We start from the raw sequence: 18,110 nt of genomic DNA, 5'->3' as shown, positions 1-18,110 counted from the left end.
GCTAATATACAAATCTAGTTAAAGACTATAATGCCACCCTTGGAAATGCCTGCCTAAAGTAAGCAAAACATGTAGAAATTTGTACCCTACTGAATCTTAGCACTTTTGAGGGTTTGTTATTATATTTGTTCCTTGAAATCAATCAGTTATTATTACAGACAGCTACAGAAGCTTAATGCCTTTTTACATAGCATTACTTTAGGAGTTGGATTCCAAGAATTTTAATCTTCTGTTGATGCGAAGCATTATCTCAAACCTAGCAATCTAATAATTTCAAAGAGTCAGTACGAATGAGATACTTATTATTCTTCTTTTAAATCCTGAATAAACTGAAACATTGCTCCCTCTGTGTAAAGTATTTTTCTTCGTAGTCCTTTTAGAAACTTACTTCATTGTTTTCTTTCATCTTTTCTAATTGTTGGATTTATCATAGCTTGAATTGCATGTATGAAATATTGGACCCCAAGATGCTTAGTACATCCTATCACCAGTTGTAAAATTCATTCAGACCTTTCACTAAAAGACAATCCCATTTCGATTTCCAGCTATTCTGATTTTGGGTTTAAAATAAGGAATTTATTACCTAAGAATAAAAAATAATAAATTTCCAAGATACTGTAAAGGAAAAGAAAATGCTTGAATTGGGAAGAATAACTGGTCAAAATTTGTAAAGTTTGAAAGTATGCTTAGTTTTTCTTTCCCATCCCTATACCAGGCATTACGAAAGAAAACTTAACAAAGAAAATGCAGATGAAAATAAATCTAATAACTTCAGCTTTTTTAATTTAGGTTCAAAAAATGATCCGGCAAATACTCTAAATGCTTCTCTTCTGATAAAACAAGAAATTGAAACTGAAGATGAGGATGCTGTTCGAGACTGTGTAGCTGAGACAAATGTACAAACAAATTCTGATGCAATAAAGAAGAGGAAGTTCATAGGTAAGGATTTGATTGTGTCTTGATTATTCTTTCAGGAATAAAATAATATAGAAATTATGTCAAATATGCACTTAAGTTAGAGATAATAACCTATGATTGCAGTTAAATTTCTCTAGTTTGTATTTTCAAATCTATGTTTTGTGTTATTTGAAAATGTTTATTAAATATCACTGTTTCTATTTTATGGAACTTCACTACATGTATGCTTAGGATTCCTTTGGGAATGGAATTATTTTTGCTTGTAAACAAAAATTTAGCTTTAGTTAGAGTGCGATGGTAACCTTGGCAATGTCTGTGTAATCAAAATATACAGAAATTTGTACCCTACTGAATCTTAGCACTTTGGGCTTGTTATTAAGTTTCTCTTTTTGCCTGGAAATCGATCGATTATTATTACAGGCACATGAAGAAGCTTAATGTCTTTTTATGTAGCCTTACTTTAGGAGCTCGATTCTTGGATGTTAATCATCTGTTGATGCAAAGGATTATTACAGACCTTACAGTCTAATAATTCCAAGGAGTCAGTACAAATGAGATACTTCATTTATTAAGAGAAATAATTGTCACAGTATCATTATTATTTTAAATCCTGAATTAAGCAAAAGTTTATTTCTTCTGTATAAAGTTGGATTTTTCTTTGTATCCTTTCCAGAAACATACTTCAGTGCTTTCTTTCCTCTATTCTAATTATTGGATTTATCATAGCTTAGTATGCACATATGAGATATCTACATCCTTCCATCAGGCTGGCTGGCATTTCTTCAGCTTGCAGCCTCACAATGACTAAATCTACTTTAGATTTAGCCTTGCGACTACTAAATTTAAAGTTGTTGAATCCCCAGGTGTACTTAATTATGCATATTAAACACTATTGATTCGAACCTGCCTACCTTATATGTAAACTCTAGCTCTGTGAAGAACGTCAGTTGACTTATTGTCCAGACTTAATCTTACAGTGATTACCAAACGGAGAAGTTTTAAAATGAACCCTTTTATTAATTCTTCAGACATCCAATTTCTTTAACGTGTCTATTAAAAGAACAGATTTCACATGTTGCAGAATTAGCCGATATTCCCCAACATTGTAGTTTTTTTTTGACATGTGTTGTACACATTTTGTAGTTATTTTACATTATCTTCACCATAACGAAAAAGTCAAAACTAATTTCCTACTATATTGGAATGCATTTGTGAACCTGCGGTCTTCTAATTCTTTGCCAAGCTATTGCACAAATAATGACTGTGATTTTTGGCACATTAGGAATTCTATACATAGGCATTAAATTAATGAAATTGAAAACCAAGAAACATGGGTAAAGCATTTGCCTTTTTTTAGAATTTTTTTCCCTGTGGTGTCGTTTTTCCCAAACAGACCACAATTTATTTTGCTTAAAAAGAATCAGAGAATTGCACAAACTTTACATCCTTGGAATGGTTACTTTTGGTGTTCATGTTTTGTTGACGTACTGCTTTACTCAGGATTAGTTTTTGGTGATTTTTCATTGAGGATGCAGATGATCAAAATGTAGCAATTTTTGTATTTGTGAATGGCATCAAATCCTTCAAAAAAACATTCTTCCTCAATAGGTATTATTAAGGTATAATTAAAGAGACATTCGTAAAATGTAAAATTTTATATCATTTCTAATTTTGGGTTTAAAATGAGTAATTTATTACCTAAGAATAAAAAATAATAAATTTTCAAAATACTGTAAAGGAAAAGAAAATGCTTGAATAGTAAGGAATAACAGGTTAAAATTTGTAAAGTTTAAAGGTATGCTTAGTCCCCCCCCCGTTCCCTCCACCAGGCATTACGAAAGAAAACTTAACAAAGAAAATGTAGATGAAAATAAACCTAATAACTTCAGCTTTTTTAATTTAGGTTCAAAAAATGATCTTTCAAATACTCTAAATGCTTCTCTTCTGATAAAACAAGAAATTGAAACTGAAGATAAGGATGCTGTTCAAGACTGTGTGGCTGAGACAAATGTACAAACAAATTCTGATGCAATAAAGAAGAGGAAGTTCATAGGTAAGGATTTGATTGTGTCTTGATTATTCTTTCTGAAATAAAATAATAGGGAAATTATGCAAATATATGCACTTAAGCTAGGGGTAATAAATAATATGTGATTCCAGTTAAATTTCTCCAGTTTATATTTAAAAATCAGTTTTATATTTTTTGAAAATGTTCTTTAAATATCAGTGCTTTGGGATTGGAATCATTTTTGCTAATATACAACACTAGTTAAAGATTATAATGCCACCCTTGGAAATGCCTGCCTAAAGTAAGCAAAACATGTAGAAATTAGTACCTTACTGAATCTTAGCACTTTTGAGTGCTTGTTATTAAGTTTATGTTTGTTCTTTGAAATCAATCAGTTATTATTACAGACAGCTACAGAAGTTTAATGCCTTTCTACGTAGCATTACTTTAGGAGTTGGATCCCAAGGATGTTAATCTTCTGTTGATGCAAAGCATTATCTCAGACCTAGCAAATCTAATAATTTCAAAGAGTCAGTACAAATGAGATACTTATTATTCTTATTTTAAATCCTGAATAAACTGAAACATTGCTCCCTCTGTGTAAAGTATTTTTCTTCGTAGTCCTTTTAGAAACTTACTTCATTGTTTTCTTTCATCTTTTCTAATTGTTGGATTTATCATAGCTTGAATTGCATGTATGAAATATTGGACCCCAAGATGCTTAGTACATCCTATCACCAGTTGTAAAATTCATTCAGACCTTTCACTAAAAGACAATCCCATTTCGATTTCCAGCTATTCTAATTTTGGGTTTAAAATAAGGAATTTATTACCTAAGAATAAAAAATAATAAATTTCCAAGATACTGTAAAGGAAAAGAAAATGCTTGAATTGGGAAGAATAACTGGTCAAAATTTGTAAAGTTTGAAAGTATGCTTAGTTTTTTTTTCCCATCCCTCCACCAGGCATTACGAAAGAAAACTTAACAAAGAAAATGCAGATGAAAATAAATCTAATAACTTCAGCTTTTTTAATTTAGGTTCAAAAAATGATCCGGCAAATACTCTAAATGCTTCTCTTCTGATAAAACAAGAAATTGAAACTGAAGATGAGGATGCTGTTCGAGACTGTGTAGCTGAGACAAATGTACAAACAAATTCTGATGCAATAAAGAAGAGGAAGTTCATAGGTAAGGATTTGATTGTGTCTTGCTTATTCTTTCTGAAATAAAATAATAGGGAAATTATGGAAAATATGCACTTAAGCTAGGGGTAATCTGTGATTTCAGTTAAATTTCTTTAGTTTATATTTTAAAATCTGTTTTGTGTTATTTGAAAATGTTCTTTAAATGTCAATGTTTTTATTTTATGGGACTTTTCTACATTTATGGTTAGAATTTCTTCGGAAATGGAAACATTTTTGCTAATATACAAAACTAGTTAAAGACTATAATGCCACCCTTGGAAATGCCTGCCTAAAGTAAGCAAAACATGTAGAAATTTGTACCCTACTGAATCTTAGCACTTTTGAGGGTTTGTTATTATATTTGTTCCTTGAAATCAATCAGTTATTATTACAGACAGCTACAGAAGCTTAATGCCTTTTTACATAGCATTACTTTAGGAGTTGGATTCCAAGAATTTTAATCTTCTGTTGATGCGAAACATTATCTCAAACCTAGCAATCTAATAATTTCAAAGAGTCAGTACAAATGAGATACTTATTATTCTTATTTTAAATCCTGAATAAACTGAAACATTGCTCCCTCTGTGTAAAGTATTTTTCTTCGTAGTCCTTTTAGAAACTTACTTCATTGTTTTCTTTTATTTTTTCTAATTGTTGGATTTATCATAGCTTGAATTGCATGTATGAAATATTGGACCCCAAGATGCTTAGTACATCCTATCACCAGTTGTAAAACTCATTCAGACCTTTCACTAAAAGACAATCCCGTTTCGATTTCCAGCTATTCTGATTTTGGGTTTAAAATAAGGAATTTATTACCTAAGAATAAAAAATAATAAATTTCCAAGATACTGTAAAGGAAAAGAAAATGCTTGAATTGGGAAGAATAACTGGTCAAAATTTGTAAAGTTTGAAAGTATGCTTAGTTTTTCTTTCCCATCCCTCCACCAGGCATTACGAAAGAAAACTTAACAAAGAAAATGCAGATGAAAATAAATCTAATAACTTCAGCTTTTTTAATTTAGGTTCAAAAAATGATCCGGCAAATACTCTAAATGCTTCTCTTCTGATAAAACAAGAAATTGAAACTGAAGATGAGGATGCTGTTCGAGACTGTGTAGCTGAGACAAATGTACAAACAAATTCTGATGCAATAAAGAAGAGGAAGTTCATAGGTAAGAATTTGATTGTGTCTTGATTATTCTTTCAGAAATAAAATAATATGGAAATTATGTCAAATATGCACTTAAGTTAGAGATAGTAACCTATGATTGCAGTTAAATTTCTCTAGTTTGTATTTTCAAATCTATGTTTTGTGTTATTTGAAAATGTTTATTAAATATCACTGTTTCTATTTTATGGAACTTCACTACATGTATGCTTAGGATTCCTTTGGGAATGGAATTATTTTTGCTTGTAAACAAAAATTTAGCTTTAGTTAGAGTGCGATGGTAACCTTGGCAATGTCTGTGTAATCAAAATATACAGAAATTTGTACCCTACTGAATCTTAGCACTTTGGGCTTGTTATTAAGTTTCTCTTTTTGCCTGGAAATCGATCGATTATTATTACAGGCACATGAAGAAGCTTAATGTCTTTTTATGTAGCATTACTTTAGGAGCTCGATTCTTGGATGTTAATCATCTGTTGATGCAAAGGATTATTACAGACCTTACAGTCTAATAATTTCAAGGAGTCAGTACAAATGAGATACTTCATTTATTAAGAGAAATAATTGTCACAGTATCATTATTATTTTAAATCCTGAATTAAGCAAAAGTTTATTTCTTCTGTATAAAGTTGGATTTTTCTTTGTATCCTTTCCAGAAACATACTTCAGTGCTTTCTTTCCTCTATTCTAATTATTGGATTTATCATAGCTTAGTATGCACATATGAGATATCTACATCCTTCCATCAGGCTGGCTGGCATTTCTTCAGCTTGCAGCCTCACAATGACTAAATCTACTTTAGATTTAGCCTTGCGACTACTAAATTTAAAGTTGTTGAATCCCCAGGTGTACTTAATTATGCATATTAAACACTATTGATTCGAACCTGCCTACCTTATATGTAAACTCTAGCTCTGTGAAGAACGTCAGTTGACTTATTGTCCAGACTTAATCTTACAGTGATTACCAAACGGAGAAGTTTTAAAATGAACCCTTTTATTAATTCTTCAGACATCCAATTTCTTTAACGTGTCTATTAAAAGAACAGATTTCACATGTTGCAGAATTAGCCGATATTCCCCAACGTTGTAGTTTTTTTTTGACATGTGTTGTACACATTTTGTAGTTATTTTACATTACCTTCACCATAACGAAAAAGTCAAAACTAATTTCCTACTATATTGGAATGCATTTGTGAACCTGCGGTCTTCTAATTCTTTGCCAAGCTATTGCACAAATAATGACTGTGATTTTTGGCACATTAGGAATTCTATACATAGGCATTAAATTAATAAAATTGAAAACCAAGAAACATGGGTAAAGCATTTGCCTTTATTTAGAATTTTTTTCCCTGTGGTGTCGTTTTTCCCAAACAGACCACAATTTATTTTGCTTAAAAAGAATCAGAGAATTGCACAAACTTTACATCTTTGGAATGGTTACTTTTGGTGTTCATGTTTTGTTGACGTACTGCTTTACTCAGGATTAGTTTTTGGTGATTTTTCATTGAGGATGCAGATGATCAAAATGTAGCAATTTTTGTATTTGTGAATGGCATCAAATCCTTCAAAAAAACATTCTTCCTCAATAGGTATTATTAAGGTATAATTAAAGAGACATTCGTAAAATGTAAAATTTTATATCATTTCTAATTTTGGGTTTAAAATGAGTAATTTATTACCTAAGAATAAAAAATAATAAATTTTCAAAATACTGTAAAGGAAAAGAAAATGCTTGAATAGTAAGGAATAACAGGTTAAAATTTGTAAAGTTTAAAGGTATGCTTAGTCCCCCCCCCCCCGTTCCCTCCACCAGGCATTACGAAAGAAAACTTAACAAAGAAAATGTAGATGAAAATAAACCTAATAACTTCAGCTTTTTTAATTTAGGTTCAAAAAATGATCTTTCAAATACTCTAAATGCTTCTCTTCTGATAAAACAAGAAATTGAAACTGAAGATAAGGATGCTGTTCAAGACTGTGTGGCTGAGACAAATGTACAAACAAATTCTGATGCAATAAAGAAGAGGAAGTTCATAGGTAAGGATTTGATTGTGTCTTGATTATTCTTTCTGAAATAAAATAATAGGGAAATTATGCAAAAATATGCACTTAAGCTAGGGGTAATAAATAATATGTGATTCCAGTTAAATTTCTCCAGTTTATATTTAAAAATCAGTTTTATATTTTTTGAAAATGTTCTTTAAATATCAGTGCTTTGGGATTGGAATCATTTTTGCTAATATACAACACTAGTTAAAGATTATAATGCCACCCTTGGAAATGCCTGCCTAAAGTAAGCAAAACATGTAGAAATTAGTACCTTACTGAATCTTAGCACTTTTGAGTGCTTGTTATTAAGTTTATGTTTGTTCTTTGAAATCAATCAGTTATTATTACAGACAGCTACAGAAGTTTAATGCCTTTCTACGTAGCATTACTTTAGGAGTTGGATCCCAAGGATGTTAATCTTCTGTTGATGCAAAGCATTATCTCAGACCTAGCAAATCTAATAATTCCAAAGAGTCAGTACAAATGAGATACTTATTATTCTTATTTTAAATCCTGAATTAAGTGAAAGTTTGTTTCCTCTGTATAAAGTAGCATTTTTCTCTGTAGCCTTTCTAGAAACTTAATTCAGTGCTTTCTTTCATCTGTTCTAATTGTGGGATTTATCATAGCTTGAACCACATGTATAAGATAGCTGCGTCCTTTCATCAGGCTTGCTGGCATGTCTCTTCAGCTTGCAGCCTTGCAATGGTTAAATGTACTTTAAATTTACTCTTGCAGTTACTAAATTTAAAGTAGTTGAATTCCCAGGTGTACTTAATTATGTATATTGAACACCAGTGATTCAAACCTAACTACCTCATTTGTAATCTCTAGCTCTGTGAAGAAAGTCAGGTTAGTTATTGTCCAATCTTAAGTATACAGTGAAAACCAAACACAGAAGAAGATTTAAAATTAACCCTTTTATTACTTCTTCAGACATGCAGTTTCTTTAATGTGTCTATTAAAAGAACAGCTTTCACATGTTGCACGATTAGCAGAAAGTGATTTAAAGTACAATTTAAGCATTTCAGGTTTGAGATTTACAAGATAAAGCCTGCGAACTTATTTTGAGCAAACATTGCTAGCAGAGCTAAATCAGATAAAATGTTATTTAAATATCACTGTTTTATGGGACTTTACTACATGTGTGGTTAGGATTGCTTTGGGAATTTAATTATTTTTGCTTGTAAACAAAAATTTAGCTTTTTGTTAAAGATTTTGATGCTAGTCTTGGCAGTGTCTAAGTAAAATAAGCAAAATGTGCAGATTTTTGTACCCTGTTGACTCTTACCACTTTTTTTGGCTTGTTATTAAGTGTCTGTTTTTGCCTGGATATCAGTCAGTTATTATTACAGGCACGTGCAGAGGCGAAATGTCTTTCTATGTAGCATAACTTTAGGAGCTGGATTCGGAGGATGTTAATCTTCTGTTGATGCGAAGAATTATTACAGACCTAGCAGTCTAATAATTGCAAGGAGTCGGTACAAATGAGATATTTCATTTATTAACTTTCTGAAGCTGGCTGGTACAGCAGTTGTACCAGGAGAATGACTTTCTCAGACGCCTGCATTGGTACAACTGTCGTACCATCCATGCCCTCCCCATTTTAGAGAATCGCCTATCTGTAGATCTCTGGGTGGTCCATTGTCGCTGCTCAGAGTAGCTGCTGGCTAAGCATTATTTCCCTCTTCTTATCAGTTTGGCTACATTTTGGCAAAAACCGCAGGTTTCGTCTCATGCCAATATACTTGAAAATCAAATAGAGGCCATCTCTTTCTCAATCTGTCTCATAATTTTAATGCTAATTTTTTTAGTACTGACTTTTGCTATGATTAAAACGTCAGCGATTTTGCATGCTCTTTAAGCTTACCATATTTAATGTTTTTTAATCATAACAAATAAGAATAGATTAATATTTTAGATTTAATGCCCTTCTAGAAAATAGGTAAAACCGCTTTTATCGTTTACTTCCTTTTCATACTTATGAATAATAAGATTTTAATTTGAAAATTTTTTATTGAGTGCATAAAAACCTTAAGAACTGTTAACTCTTTCAAAGTGCTTCTATTATGTAGGCAATTTTGTCTGATTTATCAGGAGATAAATACAGTTGTATGCATAATAGTTTTTGTGATTTTTATTCATTCAGTGATTGCTTTCAATGATTTTCATTGATTGTAAATTAAATAAAATCAATTTATCTTTAGACCCTCTTTTAGGATGAGATCTGCCAAAAAGTATTTAAATATCAGTAAAGCTCACATTACTTCTAAATTGAATCAAAACATCAGTTACATTGTATGAAATTTCGGACAGTTTTATTTGCTGAAATTCTTATACTCCTCAAGTGATAAAGGGAATTCAGACAAGTTAATAAAAAATATCTTTAAAAAAGGTTGTTATTTTGTCTGTAATAAGGTGTATGTCAATTTACTATTAAATGTATGAAAATTAGGATTGAATTACAGAAAAGCACGCAAACGCTATCTGCTTAAGGGAATGGATGCTTTCGTGTAAAGCATTTTAAGAGAAAATTGCTCGCATTTACGTTCCTGGTGGAAGACTCCACGTGTAATCAACCCGTTCTTCGGGTTTGATTGGATTAATTTTGTTTGCTTACTGAATTACATCAAAGCACACAACAATTACCTGTATAAGGGGAGTTATGCCTTCGCGGAGGACTTTCTAAGAGAAGTTGGCTTGCATTTACGTTACACAAAAACCGTGAATTTAATTATTTAGCCGGGATTCAAACCCAAGCGAGCTACAAGTGTTCAGCCACCTTTACCGCTCTACTGAAGAGCCCATAAAAATATTGATAAAGGAAAAGTATTGAAATAACCGGTTTAATTTACTAACCTATATTTCTCAATCGACAGTACATAAATTACGCATATAAGGGGGATTATTTGTGAATAAATAAACTGTATTGCACTTTTCTCTGCTATTTCATATTACGATGGAATTATTGCATTTCGAAGTTATTTCTCATGAATTAGTTTTGCTCCGTTCATGATTTTTGATATTTTCAAAGAGAAAATTCCACACTTTAAATAAAAAAATACACAAGAAGATACTTTATGCAAAATTTGGCGAAAACGGTTTTCTTAATTTTGCTTTGAAAATATTTCAGGGTAATCGTTTTCATTACTGGAAGAAATATGAAAAACAGATTTACTACATTGTGTCAACACCCAGTATGTCCTTATTCTTTCGAAAACTTGAAAGATTACTCTTTCTAAAATAAATTAGAAAATATATTATGTGCAAATAGAATATTCGTTGAAAATGAAATAGACTTCAACCTTTGGATATAACGATGGTTTTAGACGAAATTTCTACCTATGAAAAGAAATTGACATATAATTAATTCTTCATGAACATTTAAAACTGTTCTCAAAATTCTTTTGATGATTGCATGTATAGGTCACGAATTTTTTTCTCTGCTAACATAACCAAAAGCCAATTTTACAAAGAAAAATTCTCGTTAAAGATATACCTTCTTTGCCTGATAGTCCAATGTAATATACCAAGTTAAATGATTAAACGCAACCAATGTATCTCAGATTTTGATTTTTATATTATAATAACAAAATTATTGAAAAAAGCAGATTTAAATCTCTGTTATTGTTATGTAAAGCTTTATTATTGCTGTAAGTTCATCTCAAAATCTAATTGTATTGTATCTCATTCTAATCATCTAATGGTAATAAATATTATTATTATTATTATTTCATTAAATTAGTCATTACCATTATTTTATTAATGAAAATATGTTATTAAAAATCGCATTCCAGCCTGCAGACTTACAAATCTAGTCCGTATTTATTATATTTTGTTAAATTTTGTTCTCGCTTTCTAATTTCTAATACGAAAATACGCGAATATAAATGAAGAGTGAAAACAAAGTTAAAAAATTCACAAATTATTTACGAGATTGATTAGAAATAGTGAGTGAAATATAAACATTGCATACATTTTGTTCTAAATAAATTGTGCACTGGATATGCATCCGGTACTGCATATTTATTTATGCACTATTTATTTAGAACTTCATTTAAATGAAAGCAAAATAATCATTGAAAAAAATTCCAAATCTAGCAACCCCTCTACTATGGGACGTAAGCGTCCGACAAACATGTAAATTTTACTTCATCCATGGAGGGGGACTAACGACTTTTCTCATTAGGAAAATGTCAAAGAGGGGGCAAAACTGTTTCGGATCATGCCAGTCTGAAGGCTATATTATGAGAATTTCGGCCCAGTTTTAGAAGGTTAACAGAAATAATTATCACAGTATCATTCTTATTTTAAATCCTGAATTAAGTGAAAGTTTGCTTCCTCTGTATAAAGTAGGATTTTTCTTTGTAGCCTTACTAGAAACTTACTTCAGTGCTTTCTTTCCTCTGTTCTAATTATTGGATTTATCATAACTTGAATTGCATGTATGAGATACCTGCATCCTTCCATCAGACTTGCTAGCATTTCTTCAGCTTGCAGCCAAGGCTAAATCTAATTTAATGTAAATCTAAAGTAGATTTAGCCCTACAATTGCTAAATTTAAAATAGATGAATCCCCAGGTGTACTTAATTATGCGTATTGAGCACCAATGATTTGAAACCAACTACCTTATTTGTAAACTCTAGCTCTGTGTAGAAAGTCAGGTGAGTTATTGTCTAAGTCTTAAGTTTACAGTGAAAACTAAACACAGATGGTTTAAAATGAACCATTTACCAAACCAAAATGAACCAAAAAATAGATTCTTCAGACATTCGATTTCTTTAATCTGTCTATTGAAAGAATAGCTTTCACATGTTGCAGGATTAGCAGAAACTGATTTTAAGAAAAATTTAAACATTTCAGGTTTGAGATTTAAAAGATAAAACCTGCCAACAAGATTTGGCTCTGTGAGCAAACATGGCTAGCAGAGCTAAATCAGATTTGCCGAGGAAATAGTATCAAGAAAGTCAGTTAAGGCAATGAAAATGTTTTAAAGGGAAGTCTGCACTTGCATACATTAGCTAATTTAACTTAGTGTGCATCCTGACAGATTCAGAAGTGAGAGGACAAACAAAAATAACAACCTAACTTATTAATGAATGTTGAACCTTACAATTTAAGTCAGCAGGTGGAAGCTATGTTATTTAATTGCTGATAAGCACACTGTTTCTTTTTCATTTTTCCTTACTAAAAGCATAAGAGTTTCTTCTGTCGTTTTATATATCCAACCACAAGATGCATAGTACGTCCTTTCATGAGTTGTAAAACTCATTCAGACCTCTCACTTTGATACAATCTTATTCAACATCATTAAACCAAAGCAGCGTGTCCACTGCCAAGTGCATCATTGCGAGCATGCTCTTTATATGTAGTATGAACATCCGTTGAAGTGATTCTTAATAGGAAACCACACACTGCTTGGTGGCAAGCCTGTTGAATGTATTCTATGGAGAAGATCCACCTCCACCACCGTTCAGGGATGTGTGATAGTTTTTAAATTCTGATGATAAAATATTAGAGAATATAGCATTCAGTGTGATAGCACTTATACCAAAGACAAGTTGTTTTACTATAATTCTCTTATTCATCATTAACCCTTTCAGGACCTGCGTCCCATATAGGCATTCCCTAAGAACGTCTCTTACAGCTGGGCATCCCATCCACGCATCACTAGAGATTGCATTCAAAGGAGGAGTGATGCATGTGTGCATTTTAAACTGGAATGTTTTTCTGAAGGCCGCTAGATTGTGTCCTATATCCATTACTTTTGAAATGTTTTAGGTTCCTGACCTTGAGTTTGATATATTCTGCCTGACTTTGGTATTTTACTCATCAACTATTGCAAGGGTGGGGGAGAGGTAAAGTGTAAACAGAGGTGGCTCTTTAAATCACGGTGTGCTAATCTGAACATTCGTGTGTCTGATTTATATCCAATTCCTTTTTTTATTCTAATTTTTCCCTCTAATAAGGTCTTTTAGCGTTACTATGTGGAATTTTGTTACATTTTGCATTGCCTTCAGATATCTTTCTGCTTCTTCTCTTTTTATTTCGGAAAACGTCACCTATAGTCTGTTATGGTGGGAAGGCACTATTTATCAGAGGAAGAGTACCCTCGTATGGTTAATGAACCATTTACTAATGTAGATGAGAGTGATGATTTATTTTCTAAAGACTTAGAAAGTGATACCTTTTTCTAAGAGTTAGAAAGTGATACTTCTCCGTGCTTCAAGATTTACCACACTTAGTATTCATTTTAAATTTTGTTACTTCTTACTGTAAATAGTCTTTATTGTGTTGTTTTATTAATTTTAGACTGTATTAATGGATTTTTATCAATTAAAGCTTCGGAATAATATGAATAGCGCTTCTGAAAATTATTTTACAAGATAAGCAATTTTTTAAGTATATTTACATGTAAAATAAAGAAAAAAATGTTATTAAGTGCTAATTTTAACATATATAAAAGCTCAAGTAATAATCTAAAATGATACCAAAAATTACGATGCTAGAAGTGAAACTTTTGTTTTCTGATTTTTTATTTATTTATTTATTTATTTATTTATTTTTATTTTTTATAAAATTAGGTTTAGCAATGCAAAACCTCCATCCTGTATGGTGACTGCTTTCGATTCCCTTCAGTCACGCACGAGCGTCTTAAACAAAGGTGTGCCATCGCGAAAGGGTTAAGAACATATGCAAAGTAATTATTTTGTGTAACCAACTTATGACTTTTGTACATGGTAGACGTGCATGTCGTGGGAAAAAAACATCCAATGATTGGTCAGAATGAGCTTGTAATTTTAGCAGAGGGATTAGAACATATGCTGACACAGATCTGTAGACCCGAGAGTAAGAAAAGCATCATATGAAGAATCTAATTGGCTTAAAGATGCTGGCGATTTATGTAGATAACTAGGTCAAGGTCAAAACTATCCTAAAAGACGCTTTCAGGACTTAATTAGCAAGCATTGTTTAAAAAATAAAAAACTGACTTCGTTCCTTTTGCATGATAAGACACATTTTTGTTTTCAGAGGAATTTTACGCATTTGCTAGAGGGAGCAAACCATGTACCACAAACCTGAAAATATAAGCAATAGATATTGCAAAAGTGGTGGAATATTTGTCTGTGCAGACATCTTTTTGAATGGTTGCAGTGACATGCACATTTAATAAGCGCATGTCACCACTTACTAATGACTAGTTAATGGTAAAATATGAACAAATGCAGTTCTGGCATTCTAATGTGAAACTGTTTAGATGTTCATGTCTCTTACTAATATGTGATAATGTTTATCCCCATCATGCTGAAAAACAAATCTTTCATCATGAGGTTCGAAGAATCCAGCTAATGGAATAACTTGCATGTAGTCTGCAGTTACAAAAGGTACAGCGTCTGTAAGATACACCTGGATACCGATTATCATTGCTGCAGCCTTCCCTTACTACTCTTTAGGTGGCATCCAAAGTTATATATTGGTTATTAATTCTGACTGCCATATCGACTGGCTGAGGTTTGAACATCAGAGAAGTCAGCGTTGTTAGTAAGTTTCTAGTGTCTGGATGGCAAGGAAAGGCTCATATTTATATTCTATAGAAATAGCTGATTCTGCCTATTTCTTTTAATATGCAGTCATGACATGAAAAACATAATATGCAAATTCCATATTGTTAGCAGCAAAATCATTCAAGGTACATTTGTATTTATAATTTTTTCTTTAACTTTCCTCTCAGCATATTATGTGTTGCAGATATTTTGTGGTTATTTTGGATTATCTTCATCTGAACGGAAAAGTCAAAACTAATTCCAACATTTTTGGAAAGCATTTGCGAACATGCTGTCTTCTAATTCTTTGCCAAGTTATTGCACAAAATACTGGCACATTAGGAATTCTGTATACAAAGGCATTAAGTCAATGAAATTAAAAACCAAGTAGAATGGGTAATAATGCATTTGCATTTTTTGAGAAATGTTTTTCTGTAGTGTCGATTTCCCCAAACATACAGCAATTTATTCAGCTTAAAAAGAATCAGAGAATTGCAAAAACTTGACATCCTTGGAACCGTTACCTTTGGTGTCCATGCTTTGTTGACATACTGCTTTCCTCAGGATTACTTTTTTTGTAATTTTTCATTGGAGATACAGATTATCAGAATGTAGCATTTTTTATATTTGTGAATGGCATCAAATCCTTCAAAAAACATTCTTCATCAATAGGTATTATTAAGGTATAATTAAAAATGCATTCGTTAAATGCGAACTTTTTATTATTTCTGATTTTGGTTTTAAATAAATCTAATAACTTCAGCCTTTTTTAATTTAGGTTCAAAAAATGACCCAACAAATATTCCGAATGCTTCTCTTGTGGTGAAACAAGAAGTAGAAACTGAAGATGAGGATGCTGTTCAGGTCTGCATGCCTAAGACAAATGTACAAACGAATTCTGTTCTTCTAAGGAAGAGGAAGTTCATAGGTAAGGATTTGATTGTATCTTGATTATTCTTTCTGAAATAAAATAATAGGAAAATTATGTCAAATATGCACTTAAGTTAGGGATGATATTCTATGATTCTTTTTCTGAAATAACATACCAATTGTTTTACATATTTCGATTCTACGACTCAAATTACGCCTAAATATGAAATTTTGTAAAATTTGGAGCGAAATTTACGGAGAAATTCACAAATTTATGTTGGCACTTTTTTGTCAGTTTGCGCCAAGAATACTTCACTTGGTGAACTTCTCAATATATGGCAACCTAGTTTCCTTTCCCATGAGAGGAAAAAAAGTCACCATCGTTCCTTTTTTCCAAATAATATTCTTTATATTATACTTTTAATTATAACTTATTATTTTAAGTAATTTTTTCTTTTTCGAATTTCATTTTAATTGTTTAAGTTGCACTTTTTTTTTATTTTTCTTTTTCGAATAACTGTTTTAAAAAATTCTATTTACCTATTCGAACTGCGTAAATAAAGGTGCAGCGTTTATTTTTTTTAAATATTTTTCTGTATATATATTTTTCGTCATAGTTATTATTTTAGGTAATTTTTAAATTTTTATACTTTTATTTTAATTGTTTGTGTTGCATTGTCTCTTCAGATAATTGTTTTAAAATTTTCTATTTATTTCTTCGAACTGAGCATTTTAAATATATGTATTAATATCAATTTTCCAGAATTTGATTTTATTTATTTGAACTGCGTTTCTTTCGGAAGAATACTTTGTAACCCAGACTACGATGAGTTTGAAAACTGCATACTATATTAAAAGAGAAAATACACTAAAGCACAGTTTTACACGCCTTTCAATGTTCCGTTCAGAAAAGACATATATAAATAAGAAAGATGTATAACCGACATTTTAACTTAGGATGACTTGCATACACTGCTTTAAACAGTTTTATCATTGTGCCCCATTGCTTTACACAATTTTATCCTACATTTGGTTTCTTAAAATGTTATTCATATTTTAGTCAAATATTTTATTTTTGAAATCGCAAGAATCAAATATCATAACATTGAAAAGTTTTAAATTAAAAAAAAAAAAAATACTAAATTTTACGAAAAAATTTATTTTTCTTCTCTTTTTCTTTAAGCATTCTGAAAGTATATTAAAAAGTATCCAACTTAAAACATTTTGGTATTTCTGACAATCATTTTAAATAAAGTTATCACCTTCCATTTCATAAAGGCCCACAAACGGCCGAGCGGTAAAGACGCTGATCACTGGTAGTTCGGTCCGAGGTTCGAATCCCGCGAAAAGGCTGGTTGCATGGGTGTTTTTGTGGTTTTCCCGATGTGTAACGTGTATACGAGCCAGTTTCCCTTAGAAAGTCCTCCACGAAGGCATCCCTCCCTTTAGGCAGATAGCCCTCGTGTGCTTTGCCATCATTAAATAATCCAATCCAATCCTTAATTAAATATAATTGATTTGTAACTTCTACTAGAACTGACGTTAAGAATTGAAGTGCAAATAAATAATATCATGTGCAATCTTGATTAATATAAAATTAAAAATATTTGCATTCAGACAGAACGTTTTTTGAAATATTTGCAATTATTTTATAAGGATTTATTAATAACCGTAATGATTACTTATTATATTACTGATGATTAGGAATCAGTTCTTGACAATTACATTCTAAATTAGAATTTTAAGAATTATTAGAATTTTAAATTAGAATAATGAAAATACGCTACTCACAAAAATACATTTTAGGATAAAAAATGAGTTGATTTTTTATGTTTTAAAACTTTTTGAATTCATTTAATAAACATCGTATCCTCGTTGTTAATTGAATTCAGAATGTTGGGTGTCGTTTATGTAATTATTCTTACTTGTCTGCTGACTTATCCAGTGATTAAGTAGCTGCAGATCATTTCTACATAACCATTGAACTTCCATTAATTCAGTTTCTAGAGGGTTGTATATTTATATCATAATTTGACTTTTATAAAAATGATTATTCTAAATCTTATGTTTCTATAAAAATATACTGTGCTTTAAAAATATGGATGATAGTACCAGCCGCTCTTTCAGCCACTTCAAAAGCATCAGTTTGTTTAGAAATAAATTGTGCAGTTAATGTCATAAAATTCAAATAAACATCAAACGAAAATTCTCAGTTTTAGACAATTCAATTTAACTGAAGTAAAGTAGCAGACGATAAAACGCCGAAGGTAAAAATTTACTCTTATTAAAAAAAAAAAAAAAAGATAGAGAGAAATTAAAAAAAATATTAAAAATTTATTTATAAAAATAGCTTTTCATATAG

At 31.0% G+C, this 18,110-nt stretch overlaps 1 protein-coding gene across 3 annotated transcripts in view; it reads left to right on the top strand.

Moving 5' to 3' along the window:
- LOC118202968 (uncharacterized) overlaps nt 1-18,110 on the top strand; it is a 113,896-nt gene that overhangs the window by 74,357 nt on the left and 21,429 nt on the right. For 2 of the 3 annotated variants that reach the window (XM_085818261.1, XM_085818260.1), the window contains 6 exons: nt 790-939; nt 2,822-2,971; nt 3,966-4,115; nt 5,137-5,286; nt 7,172-7,321; nt 15,657-15,806. In XM_085818261.1, coding sequence (XP_085674387.1) covers nt 790-939; nt 2,822-2,971; nt 3,966-4,115; nt 5,137-5,286; nt 7,172-7,321; nt 15,657-15,806 — 900 coding nt within the window. The remainder of the gene's footprint in view (nt 1-789; nt 940-2,821; nt 2,972-3,965; nt 4,116-5,136; nt 5,287-7,171; nt 7,322-15,656; nt 15,807-18,110) is intronic. The other variant, XM_085818262.1, reaches the window with a different exon arrangement.

This window comes from Stegodyphus dumicola, chromosome 6 (genome assembly GCF_044657685.1).
Source record: "Stegodyphus dumicola isolate Sdum_Otavi_A_Nest chromosome 6, ASM4465768v1".
NCBI classification, from domain to species: Eukaryota; Metazoa; Arthropoda; class Arachnida; order Araneae; family Eresidae; genus Stegodyphus; species Stegodyphus dumicola.
Note: the sequence above shows the minus strand (reverse complement) of the source record. Positions and strands in the feature narration are given on the sequence as shown.